The 13,198-nt window shown below is 34.1% G+C and overlaps 1 protein-coding gene across 1 annotated transcript in view; it reads right to left on the bottom strand.

Annotated features, from left to right (window-relative positions):
- Nucleotides 1–3,171: 3,171 nt before the first annotated feature.
- The window catches only part of LOC121091414 (formin-like), a 147,895-nt gene continuing 137,868 nt past the window's right edge, over nt 3,172–13,198 (bottom strand). Inside the window, exon 17 of the mRNA XM_040601174.1 lies at nt 3,172–12,890. Within this exon, the coding sequence (XP_040457108.1) occupies nt 12,846–12,890 (45 nt within the window). The 3' untranslated portion in view covers nt 3,172–12,845. The remainder of the gene's footprint in view (nt 12,891–13,198) is intronic.

Below are 13,198 nucleotides of genomic sequence, written 5' to 3'. Positions count from 1 at the left end.
TCACCCCTCACATTCTTTTTCAGAAGCTGCAGAGGGTTTTCATGAAGGCCCAGCATGCCTAAACAAGTTTCACTCAGAAAGAATAAGTTGTAAAAGTTAAATCACCACTCATTTCTTTTGAGCCTGTCTTCAGCTGTGATCTGTGGAGCTTCGGTTTCTCTTGTCAAGGATAGATAAAACAGTACTGTAAGCCCCAATTAAAAAAACCCCAACTTTTCTTAAGTGTCTGGGAATTACCTGTATAAGAGCAGTACTTCTTCCAGCAGTAGCCAATACAGTAGATTGCCTATATGGAAGCCAGAAACTTCTGAAGCCCATACACCTGTTCATCTGCCATCTTACAGAAGGCATTTGGTACATACACGAATGTGTCAATGTCAAAGATTGTAAGATGCCAAACCCCTACAGCAAATAGACACAATGAAATGCAATGATTATGTAGAAGGCAAAACCAAGGCTTGCAAACTCTTTTGAACATTTTTTCATCCTTCCTAAAAAGACAGCACAGAGTGAAAGGCAGATACTCTATTTGGCTGGCTTTGTGGCTTATGCTATTTTTTGCACCTGGAATCCCTTGGTTTGTTGACTTATGGTAGTGGCACTCTCAAGACCAAGGACTGCTTTGTTTGACCTAGTGTATTCATCAATATTTGCATTGTTAATTTAATTATTTTGCAAAGCACCTTGGGATGTGCCTTTATGAAAGAGGTTACACATAGAAATCCCCTGTCTGCTTTGATTAAAGTTTTGTGACAAGCACATCTCAAATGCTAGTCATAAGCTCATTAGCTTTTAAATTATTTTAATAACTACAGTATTCCAGCTTTTAATATTGATTTTGTGCTAACTGTATTTTCCTGAACTAATGGATGTATGAAAATTTAATTATATAATACTGAAATATAGATATTAGATCTACGAATGGATCAATTTCTTTTGCCTTATAAGTAGCATAGCCTGTATTAGAGATGTGTATATAATATAATATAAATATACATATTAAACCCATTATACATATGCGTATAAATGTATCTGCATATTCATAAATAAAATAACTGGTATTTCCTGCTTTTATCTCCAACTTTAACCCTTGTAATATTTACAGATATGAAACAATGCATCTCTGAAATTATTGAATTGTATGAATCTAAATTAGAAGCAATTTGTATTCTAGTACTTAACAGCAATCTATCATAGATCAACTTTGTGCTTATGAAGTAACACTTTTAAATAACCCTAGAGCTGAAATACACTAACAATTAAATAATGAATTCTACAGCATAGAAAACATGGTTTATGTCTGATGAGAGCTTTGTACTTTCAGAAAAGTAGCATTTATTTTAGAACTTTAGGATTGGTCTCACTAATTTGGATTTCTGTTCATCTTTGGTTCAACTTTTATTATGTAGGTTTATTCTTGAAAATAAATTCACTTTATCTGATGTATTTGCTTCCCTGCATGTGGCATTTCTCCCCCGGAATAACTGGCACAGCACTATGGCAAACACTGCGCCTTGGCTAGAGCTTGGGAGTTGTTGAAAAAATCCTGTGTTCCAAGAAGCACAAAGACAGCTCAAGAACTTCAGGACTCCAACACTTCTTTCCGACCCGAGGGTCAAATTTAGGTTTTTAATGAACACTAAATCAGTTGTTCATGTGGATAAAGAAAAACAATGTCATCTGACATCTTGGCATGTCAGCAGGATTCCAAGCAAAAAAGCTTATAACATCCATCTCTTCAGCAGTACACCATCTTATTGTCTTAAAGGATCAAGAAACTAGGCAATACATAGTAAGAGGAAGAAAAGACAGCAACTGTCTCTAACTTGGATTGCTTTGGCTTAGCTAATTGTAATTAGGATGACCTAACCCATTACATACTTAACTGTTCAGTACCTATATTGATATTTCTTACATGCTCATCATGTGGTATGTAAGCATCTAGCATGGTCTTCCCAGTACCTGTGTCCCCCCTTCTCTTCTATAGAAAATCGATTGCAAACAGTTCTTCATATTTGGTTAATGTCTACACCTTGGTGATTATTTCTAATCTGGCTTCTCAAATTCATCTATGCAGCTGAAATCCTTGCTCAGGTTCTTGTCTTCTCCAGTCTCAGTGTGGCAGTCTCTTCTGTGATGAGAAATGCAACTTTTCAAACCAAAACCCACTGGTTTGACCCTGCTGCTGTAGATCTGTTGAGTATCTCCACTGGCTCTGTCTTTTAACCCGAGTAGTTTGATAGGATTTTCAAGGTCCTTCGTAGCATATCTCTGCTCTTACTCTCTGTTGACACGATCACTCCAACCTCTGATAGGCTAAGGATAATGATTTTCAAACAAACACAGTAAGCTATTCTCAGAAACATCTAAAACCAAATCACATTTTTTTCTATTTTAAACTTGTGTGATTTGTGCTGCGAAAAAAAAAAACAAACCTCAAAACTGGCTAAAATAACCAGTCTTTGGAGAATTGCTGAGCATCCTGGTGAAGATGCTTCCAATTTCTGTACTCCCTCAATGGTCAGCTGCTGGATGAAATTACTGCATCATTTTATACTTAAATTGTAATTGTTTTCTATTCTGTCTGTTGAGAAACTGGAAAACATATCTCTGATGATCTATAGTAAGGTTTCCTATGCTAACAGTCCAGAGAAATACAAGTAACAGTAAAATATAGATAAAACTGTAATTTATACTTTTTTCCCTTTAGATAATGGATCTCAAATATTAGTGTCTGGAGACATGAATGATACATACCTTTGAGACACTATTTTAATATAATTTTGTGAGCAGTGTGCTCTGAGTTACTGAAAAGCATTAAAGAGCTTTTCAATATTATATATTTGGAAATGTGACAAGTTGTCAGAAGTGGCATGAGAACTAAAGGAAATCCACATCCCCAGATGTGTGTGCAACCCTTCCCAACATTTATTAAAATACCTTCACAAAATTTATATCAGTAAGCTACGTATTTGAATTCTTTGCAGATCCCCAAAATATTGTGTATCTTTTTAACAAGCACACTGAACCTGGAATATTAACTGGATCAGTAAAGCAGTGTAAACAATAGCAAGTTATTTAGACTTAGAATTATTCAAACAGAGAAACCTACAGTATCTCAACAATATATTTTGCATACAAAAATACAATTGATAAAATGAACAAAAATACTGAGAAGGAAAATACAGTCTTTTATTTACAGTCAAGGGTTCCTTAAGAATTTAGTTTAAAAATAAATACTCCATTCCACTACAATAACTTTTACAAAGTTAATCATGTGCACATCTTGTTTTTTGAGAAAATTAAACTTTCAGATACATAGTAGAAACACACACACACATATAATTACAATGCAAAGGAGAAGCACCTGAATCTATTTAGCTTTTTTTTTTAAGATGTTTATAACATATTTAGTTAAGAACTACCCAAAATAGTTTGATTCCTGAAAAATAAAAAAAAAAACTAAACTGTACTAATATTCCATTATTTTTGCTGTATATTTTGTGGGATGAAAAATACAAAGTTGAGATCAACTCAAATGACAACAAATATATGACTGCTGAGTTTATGTGTGAACATGCAAGCAAAACTATGATTTTACTAAAGAAAATCCCATATGGACACAAGAGACTTAAACCCTGTTACATCTGTGAAGCTTGCTAGGTACACAGAGAACATTAATAGCATTGCGAGAGAACTTGCCCTTTTGCTACATCTTCAGAGAGAAGTTAACCTGCCAAAGAGACCTGTATTTTGATGGCTTTGAGTCATATGGAGAGAAGAGGGGGAAGAGTACCAACAACAACATTCAGAAGTGCAAGTATTCAACTCAAAATGATTGCAAAAGAAACCAAAAAAATTTTCAAAATAATTAAAGTTGAAAATCATACTATAATCCTACTAAAAACAGTTTCCAGAAGCCAGCTCTGATTCTTCCCCAGATTTTTCCTTCTATAACTTCTGAATATGGCAAAGCTTTCAGCTTGTACAGAGAGTTTAGCGTGTACAGCTGAGTGCAATGTCAGGGGCAGCTTTTCTTTTTGAGGGTGATATACCCAAAAAATTAAAGTGTCATTAAAATAAATACATATTATTTTTTTTTTTAAATCTGTTTCTCCTGGGCAACCTATTGTCAGTCATCAGATGGGCATTCAGAACTTTGCTGAGAGCTCCTACAAGTATATTTACCAACTCTCCATAATGTCTTTATGCAATCCCATCTGACATGGAACATGAATTTTCTCTTCCTTTGCAACAGGTATCATTGATATTTCAAAACCAGTGCAATATGACAAGAACGCGTTTCATTTGATGTAGCTTTTCTGAACTTGGCAGCTAAAAATCCATTAAATTTCCCTCTCAGGTCTCTCCCTTTTCTGAGCTATATGCAGGTGAAACAGTGTTGTTCAGGCTACAGTAGTGGTAAGTGGAGCTGTTGTGCATGCACAGATTATTTGACTTGACTAATGCTCCAGCCCCTACAGAAGGTTGCCCAAAACAAGCTGAATTGATCATCTAATAGAATATAATATAATCTTTTAATTAAAACCAACAAACAAACCCAAACACATTGATAGAAAGTTACATGAGGATGGACTTAATCAAATGAAAATCCACTAGAAAGAAAAAGTGAACTTTATATTTCAATGGCACTTTTAACCAACATCTTCATTTTAGGTACATTACTGAGTCTTTTTACTTGGCCTCTGGATAAGTGATGGAAACGATGTATAAAACATAATGCCAGAACACTCGGATACATCTCCCGTATCACACATAATTCTGGTCTGGAATCGAGCAGAAGTTGATTATGGAACTAAATGCTCAAGTTCTGCCTCCTACTCAGAGACACAGGTTTTCTTGACATAAAATAAGAGAAATGCATGAAAGCACTGTATTGATTGTCTAACTCTTTGAAAGGGAGTTGTGTTCAGCTTAGGTGAATTGTGAAGGTTCAACTCGCGTGCAGTAAAGCCATGTAAGTCTCTATTGCGGTTTAGAAGTTAATCGACCTCTCTGCACCTGATAGTTGAGTTTTCCTTGGATCTTTAGCAGCCAGTTTGGTAACTACATGACCGCTTTTAATAAAAGAAGGAGAGTGGGGAATTATATGAATTGCTGAGGAAAACCGGTGATAGAGGAGAAGTTCCCCATGCCAGTTTGCTAAATTTGAACACTACAGGGAAACTTTAAGGAGTGAGATTCATATGTCTGAACCTTCTAATTTCTTCACAGCCCTTCTGAAACACACTGGACTGTAACACAAAATGAATAACTGAATGAAAAAGAATCAGAAAAAAAGTATCATTTTTATGTGGAATTTAAAGACATCAGTTTTATTCCTTCAACTTTCTGTCAGATATGAAAGAAGTCTAGACTAGAACTGTGACCTTGTTTCATTTTGATTCGTTACAGAACGGTATCTTCCCCCCTAAAATCTAGAAGATACCCACACCACAAAAACCCATTCTAATAAAGAGAAAGAAACAAGAATTATAAGATGATGACCATGGCTTTTATCCAGGTTATAGTCATTAGCTGCTAATGGCAATATATTCCTTAAACTACTTTACAACTAAGAAATAAGCACCAGGTGCTATACTATATATATATATACACACACATATATATATATATATGTTAATTTCCTGACTATTGATGCTCCAAGCAGTAGGAAATAGTGCTGTATTCTTTAATCTCTACACAGTTTCTGCAGTTTCTGTAACATACTGTCTGTGGATAGTTGCTCAGGATGAGCATTTGCCCAGCTACAATGGGATGTATTTACAGCATGCCACATGAGAAAGTAAAAATACTGAACTACAAGCTTGGTCCCTCTGGGAGAAGCCAGAGAGAAAATGTACCATTTAAAATTTTTGAATGCATAATTCACAGACTGACAAAAATCAGCTTGTTGAAGATTCAGAAAAAGATTAACCAGTGAACAGATAGTACAGCTCCCCTTTCTACAGCCACTTGAGCGTAACCTATGAGGATGCTGTGTGTTAGAGTCAATATAGTGCATGTATCTCAGACTGTGTCAGTACTCTTTAGAACCTGGAGCTTATCAGATACATTACAGTTGAATAGGTATCACAAGAACATCCCACCTGCCATCTTGAGGATTATTTTATGCCCCAGTTAACTTCTAATTGTGGTGAAGACAATAGTTATCAGTGATGACAGAATTTGGCCCCATTATTTAGCCCCAGGCTACAACTGCTAGTTTCTGATTAGGAAAGCCTGAGAACTTGGATGGCACGGCAGCTAAACTCTTCTTACCTCTGGGAAAATGTGAAGGTTCCTGGCAGGACAGCACTAGGAAACCTGGAATTCAACTGCCTGTTGGGACTCTCTTAATGGACCTCTCGTTCAACAGTGTTTGTAGTCAACATTTTAGTAGTTGCAGCACAATGAAAGAGTAAGAATATATAAGTGATTCTGTTCATATTAAATAAATACAAGAACACAGGCGCAGAATGAAGTTCACATATGAATGCAGAATTTCTGAAATCTGTAGAACCTAATTGAAGAATACATAAAACTATATAAATTTTCTGCTATTTTGGAAGAGTCTACCAGCTTTTACTTTAATCTGGAAATATAAAGATGATCTCTTTCCCTTTTGAAAATGTATGGCTGTTGCCAGTATTTTCCAGTCTCCCTTCCAGGAGTCCCTGGGGCAATGGTGGCTCAGGCAACTCAACTGCAGTGTAACTCCAGAGAATCCGTACTTTTAGGAATTGATGGCTAAAGCAAAGGTGCTGTGCCAACAGCCTCATTCTCCATCCTCCAAAAGCTCCCAGAGTTCCAAAACCTTTTGAGGCTGCTCCTACCACAGAAAAGAAATCCATGTCCCATACTGGGATATTTCAGGAGAATTTTCATAACAGGATTCTAAAAGAGATTTTGTTCAGTCCCATGACCTCATAATGTCCTCTACAGGTATTTTTTACTGTGTGAGCCAGAGGAATACTTACCTAAATAAAACTACTTGCATATATAAGCACTATTAGCCTCTATAAAAAGCTTTGTATTACCTCAAGACTGTTGAAGACAAAATTGAGGTGACAAAGTATGAAATGAAATTAGCAAGAAATATCTAATGAAAATAAAATAAAATTGGTGCCTTTAATTTACTCTAAGATGACAACTGGCAAAAACAAACCACAGGAAACACAATGCTGTTCTACATTATGGGAAAACTTACGCTACTTGATAACGTACTCCCAGGAAGGTGGTGCATTCTGGGTTTAAGTTATCAGTTCAGCTTTTTCACTTCACTGCTTCTTAAAACAAATGTTCTCTTTTACCCAGTGCTTACAGTTTACACAGAGGCCCTAATTTAAAGCTTGAATTCTATGAGGTATTGCATTAAGATCATTTAAAGCCAGTTGAAGCTTTCCAAATTTACTGAAAACATAGAGTTTAGGTGTACATTTTCAAGTGGAAAAAAACTAACATCCAGTTTAGTAATGTTTCTAAGAATATTTTTTGAATTGAAAATAATTGTAAAAAAACCCAAACCGACAAACCAAGAAAGGAAAGTTCTTGCAGGCATTTTGAAAAAAAAAAATAAAATTGCAAACCCAACTATTATTGAAAAGTTACACCAATTTTGCTTGCACAACTTTTGAACTTTAGATCTCTAAAAAAATTGCATAAAATTGTTATGGTTCAAACACCAAAACATCAAAAGCAGTGGAAATATTTGGTAATAATATTAACAGGTCATATCTAATATTTCACTATAAGGAGAGACCATTATTTAAATTTTGCATCACATTACCTGGACCCAAGAGAAATTCCCTTGCATATGCTCAAACCTTTGACAAATACTAAGGAACTTGGATTTCTGTGATTCTGTGACTTCACATTGTGCAATCTAAAACGCCAATTTTCTCAGACCTAGCTTGGGAATCTCTAAAACAATGTTGAATTTCACAGCATATAAATTTGCTACCTTTTAAATACCACAAGACGCATCAGACAGATACTAATTACTTAATCATTTGTAATACAAGTGTTTATAATTTGACAATGGTTTCCTGCATTATGTTGTTCTACACCACACTGTTTGTGATATTTTAAATTTAAAACCACAACAAAGAGCTCTTCTAGCTTGGATAAGAATATTCCAATAGAGCTGAGAAAAAAATACTTTATTAGGTCTTTTGACATTCCTACATTTTTCTGTCTAGAGGAACTATTTGAACTGGTGAGCCAATGGATATAGGACACCACTTAGGTACATCTGAACTGAATCCAACAAGCTGTATTAGACTACACAAACCTTCCAGAAAGATGTTGCATCCCGACTTGAATGTGTCAGAAAATGAAGAAACCACAACTATCTTTGCTAACGTCTTCCAGTGGTTAACTAACCTCATTACTAACAGTTTGGAATTTATTGCTAATTTTAATTTATCTGGTTCTAATTTTTATACTGTATTTATTATATTTTCTTATGCTGGCTCAAGGAATCATTTAGTTCCTAGCATTTTCTCTCTTTGGAAGAACTTATTGAATATAATCAAGTTACCTCTTAACTTTCTTTTTTATTTTCTTTACATTTATGTGCAAACACATAGGCTTATCTTCAAAAGAAGAATGCCAAAGAGAACTCTCCAGACTGCAAATCCTGAAATTCACTAACTGGCATTGACAAATTCTAAAGGTGTTGAAAAAGGAAAGGGGAAAAGGGAAAGGAGCGAGATCCATAACAATATTGAACAAGATTAGACAAGGCCAAGAATGAGCAAAACCTGGGTGGATATGATTTTCTGAAGTTATAAACTTAGACTGGTGCCTAAACACATATTAAGGAGGTAGATTTTCAAATCTATGTCAATGCTGTAATGAGATGAATATTTCTAACTTGTCTGGGTCTTTCTGAAATTCCACATCCACACAAGATTAAGGCATCCATTCTTAAGATATTGACCTGAAGCAATGAAGAAATAGTATTACTAAATAAATAAAGACAGTCTTCCACTGTGCCATATTCATATGCTAAGAAAGAAATTGTTAACAATTAACAGGAAAATAAGGGCAATAAGTACCCTGTACATCATATGGAAAATGAAATATTTTATCATGTGTCATGTAGTAAAAAATTAGACTGGTCAGAGATAACCTGGCTGTTTGTATCTGGTTGGAGGAAATATCCTCAGTAATTCAGAAAGGTTGAAATCCTGTGTAAACTTTATCCTTCCTAGAACCGCTTAATGTATTAAATTATTTTTTCTTTGCTTTCTGAATATTCCATCCATTCTACTTTGATTTTCTATATGTACAGAAACTGAATATCATACAGTTTCTATTTTTCTACAAAAAAATTCCTAAGTTAAATATGAAAGAATAATATTAAATCATACATTTACAATCCTATAATAAAACACATAATAAAACATTTACATGGGTTAGTCATGGCAAAACACCTGGGTAGTTTTCATAGATTAATAAAAACACAATGAAAATATAATTTATATTGTCAAAATATCTCAAAGACACTAAAAGGTCTTCCACTTTAAAATCATTAAGTGGTAACATAAATAAGGTAAAGAGCACTTCACAAATTATTGATATTTACTAATCTAAACTGAATTTTTCCTAATAATTTGATTTATAAATCAGTAATGTATATTATTTTCCTGGGTAATAAGCACCTACTGAGTAATACACATTTTATAGTGCTTTACTTTACAGACTTTGAGAAGCTTGGCAATAAAGTTGTTGAAAACAAAATGAAAACCATGAAAAAAACCTTTTACGCCACATCTACTTTGTGGTCACAGAAGTGATTTCTGTGTGGCGTAGAAGCATTTTAAATTATATATCCCAGAAAGTTTTAACTGTCTAGCTATTGCTGCTTGGCTTAATTTAGTCCACTCTTTACTTTTACTTCCTTGACAGCAATATAGACATGTACCAGAGACTTCTCTCCATTTCATCTTTTTATTTTTTTTCTTTTCTCTTCTCCTATTTTTCCCCCCAAACTAGAAAGCTCAGGGTAAAGTCAGGCACCAAAGTTAACGTAAGCTTAAAAGATAATTTTTGTTGACACTTGATGACCCCAAGATGAATGCTGGTTGATGCCCACTTGTTAGGTCTGTAGTGTCTAAACACTTCATAACTAAACAGCTTACATAGATATGTTGTATCTGTTAATATAACATTTTAGTGAAGGTCAGCAGGTGCACAATTGCCACTTCAATTACTGTCTGAAGACATTTCTGGGTATTACTATGGGTGTAAGTGTGATATTTAGCTGGTGAAATCCATCTAAGAGTCTTAAAGTCTTGATTAAGAGAGTGAATCAAATAGTCTGGGTGAATTTTTTTTTTTTTTAAACTTAAAAATAGTTTAACTAGTAGTAGAGGATTTAAGTCACGGGTGAAGCTGGAATCAGAATCTCTGTCTTGAGAGGAAGATCACTACAACTGAAAGTGAGGAAGAAACAATGTCTCTGTGCTATATAAGTTTTTGAATCTTCTGAAAAAATAGCCCATATTCTTAAAACTTTGGCAAATTGATAATCTGAAAAAAGAATTACAAATCTGATGAAGGAATGGTTTACATTATTAATTTTAATTTTAATCCCTTTTTATATACATTTTTCATCATGTGAAAATGAAAAGTGAACTTGAACTGAAAACTCAAAACTTCACATTTAGAAAATTTGAAACAGGGTATTTCAATAATGGAAAAACTTTTTTCCATAATAGGTTTCTAATGAGAATTCTCAAGACTAATCCTTTTTCACAAACAGTGCTACTCTTGTTGATTAATATTTCAAGTAAAACATTTCATTGAAAAACTCCTGATCAAGTCAAATGGCAATATACACTATCTTCATGAAAATCATATCAAAACTCAACACTTGTTTGCTTAAACACTCATCAGAATTGCCCTGCTTGCTGTTGTTCTTTGGCTTTTATAAACATTATTGCTCCTTTTGTTCATCACTAATAATATTGGAAACAAATGTACTTTACCTATTTGGTGGAAGACAGAAAACTTACATCTTTGGAATTTACTTCTCTGCAATGGGAATAGTCAAACAACAAATCAGATTATTTTTGCTGGTATATTACTGACTGTTTTCATAAGAATTATGCTTACACATCTTCAGTGAATCTGCAGCAGCTAGAAACTAAAACATACAAGGGAGTCTTGATTCCCTTGTTTTTATCTATGAGAGAATGAGAGAGAGATTCATTTAAGAAACCTGCAATATATGAAATCTTCAAGTAAATTTATGAATGGGGGTCTCCACAACCGCTGTTTTCCTTAATAAGTGTACATTTCTAGGGGTGACCTTGCCTTAGGTTTCATCACAATTTCTCTAAGTTGCTGTATGGATGTCTGTCTCACATATTCTTTCCAGCTTCTAAGCAAAGCACTAATACCTTGCCCCTATTACCTTTTCCTACTTTTTTGCTTCACCTAATTTCTATTATTTCTAAATTTCCTGCACCTAATTTCTCTTTGTAACCAACTTCAGACACCGTTGGCAGAAAGAAGGGGATTTCTCTCTTACAGACAGCAAGCAGAAGCGTATTTTCTTGTTTGTTGTTCCTATTTATAGGCTGTTACCTACTTGTATTTAAAAATCACTTTTCTGTTTTACCTTATATTAACTTCTGCTTCAAGATCTCTTCTTCTCAGAATCTAAATCCCTAAAATGCAGCAAGAATCTTCAAGTAATGGTGGATATTCTGTAGTTTTTTTTCAAGCTCTGCTACTTTATGGGCAATGGTTATAATGTTACAGGAGGACAGTGAGACTCTCTTATTTCTTCCTCAAGTTTTACTTATTAGATTTTATATCTACCTATACCTATATCGATACTGATATAGATATGTAAGTTAGACATTCTTCATACAAATATAGGGGGACAAGAGCAGATTGCTTAATGTATTTTAGAGTGAGATATTCACTCTTAAAAGAAAGTTTTCAATAGAATTGAAAGCCAGAGATTTAATGGCAAATGTTTAAGTTCATGGGAACATATTGTATTTCTGTTCAATGAATAATGACTAATAATACCATCATTTCATGGAATTGATATTTTCAATATATACTGAAATAAAAATATACATTTTTATAATTTTTTTTTGAAGCTCAAAATTTAGGAAATGTTAGGTTAAAACCATAAAAATAATGAATCAGTTATGCCATCAATCACAAAACTAAAGAATTAGAAGCTATTAATTTTCATGTGCAAAATATTGTTTCCATTTCAATGTATGGCATAAGCTGAAGCTTCTATAAAAATATTTATAGTAAAATACAGCATAAATCTATACTTACATTTAATCAGTTTTAGAAAGATGCATCCAATAGTTAGACACTGTAAAATTATGTAGAATCAGTCAATTTTGCCTCAGTTACTGCTGGAGTAACAAAAATTACGATGTAGTAAGTCTTTTGTGAGCTGAATAGCATATTTGCTCTCATCTACACAAAGCCCTGTAAATAACCTACAGGTTGTTAGTCATTACTTAACTCAGCATCCTAAATGCTCATTTTAGCTCTTCCGTATTAATGCGTTACGCACAGAGTACTTTGAAGAACCATTAACAACCAGATGCATTTTAAGCAATGTAAGGAAGAGTTACAGAAAATAACTTTGACTTCCCATGTAAAAACCTTCTTAGAATTCCCTCCAATAAATGTACAAACCCCTCTGAAGGAACTCAGAAGTCTTTAGTGGATTGTCTTGGAACACATCAGCAAAGCAGAATTCAGTATCTAACATAAGGTGCTCCCTGGGCCATGTCTGTAGTAAAGCATCATGCAAGGTACAAAGTCACACTATCATTTTTGTTTTTTTTTTTCTTTCAGTTGGTAGTCACATTGGCTTCCTTCTGACGCAGTCTTTCTTTCTGTTAAGGAAAAAGAAAGAGTTTCACTATCATTCTTGTGTATAATTTTCCATCTCCTCTCAAGTTGCTCTAAGCATTTGGTCTAGAAGACTGAGAAGTACTAAACAAGTCACAGTAGAGTTTTCTTTAATTAAAAAAAAATAAAATCATGTCTGGAGCCCTCAAGGAAGGCTCAAAACCAGTTCACTACTTACTGTGTAAAAACTGAGCTTGCTTTAGCTATGCACTTGCCAAATACTGTGTATCTTTAAAAATACGCAGCTCTGTGAAGACCAGTACAGCTAGAGAAAACCAGATACATTTCAAAT

The sequence above is a fragment of the Falco naumanni genome, chromosome 7 (assembly GCF_017639655.2).
Source record: "Falco naumanni isolate bFalNau1 chromosome 7, bFalNau1.pat, whole genome shotgun sequence".
Classification (NCBI taxonomy): Eukaryota; Metazoa; Chordata; class Aves; order Falconiformes; family Falconidae; genus Falco; species Falco naumanni.
Note: the sequence above shows the minus strand (reverse complement) of the source record. Positions and strands in the feature narration are given on the sequence as shown.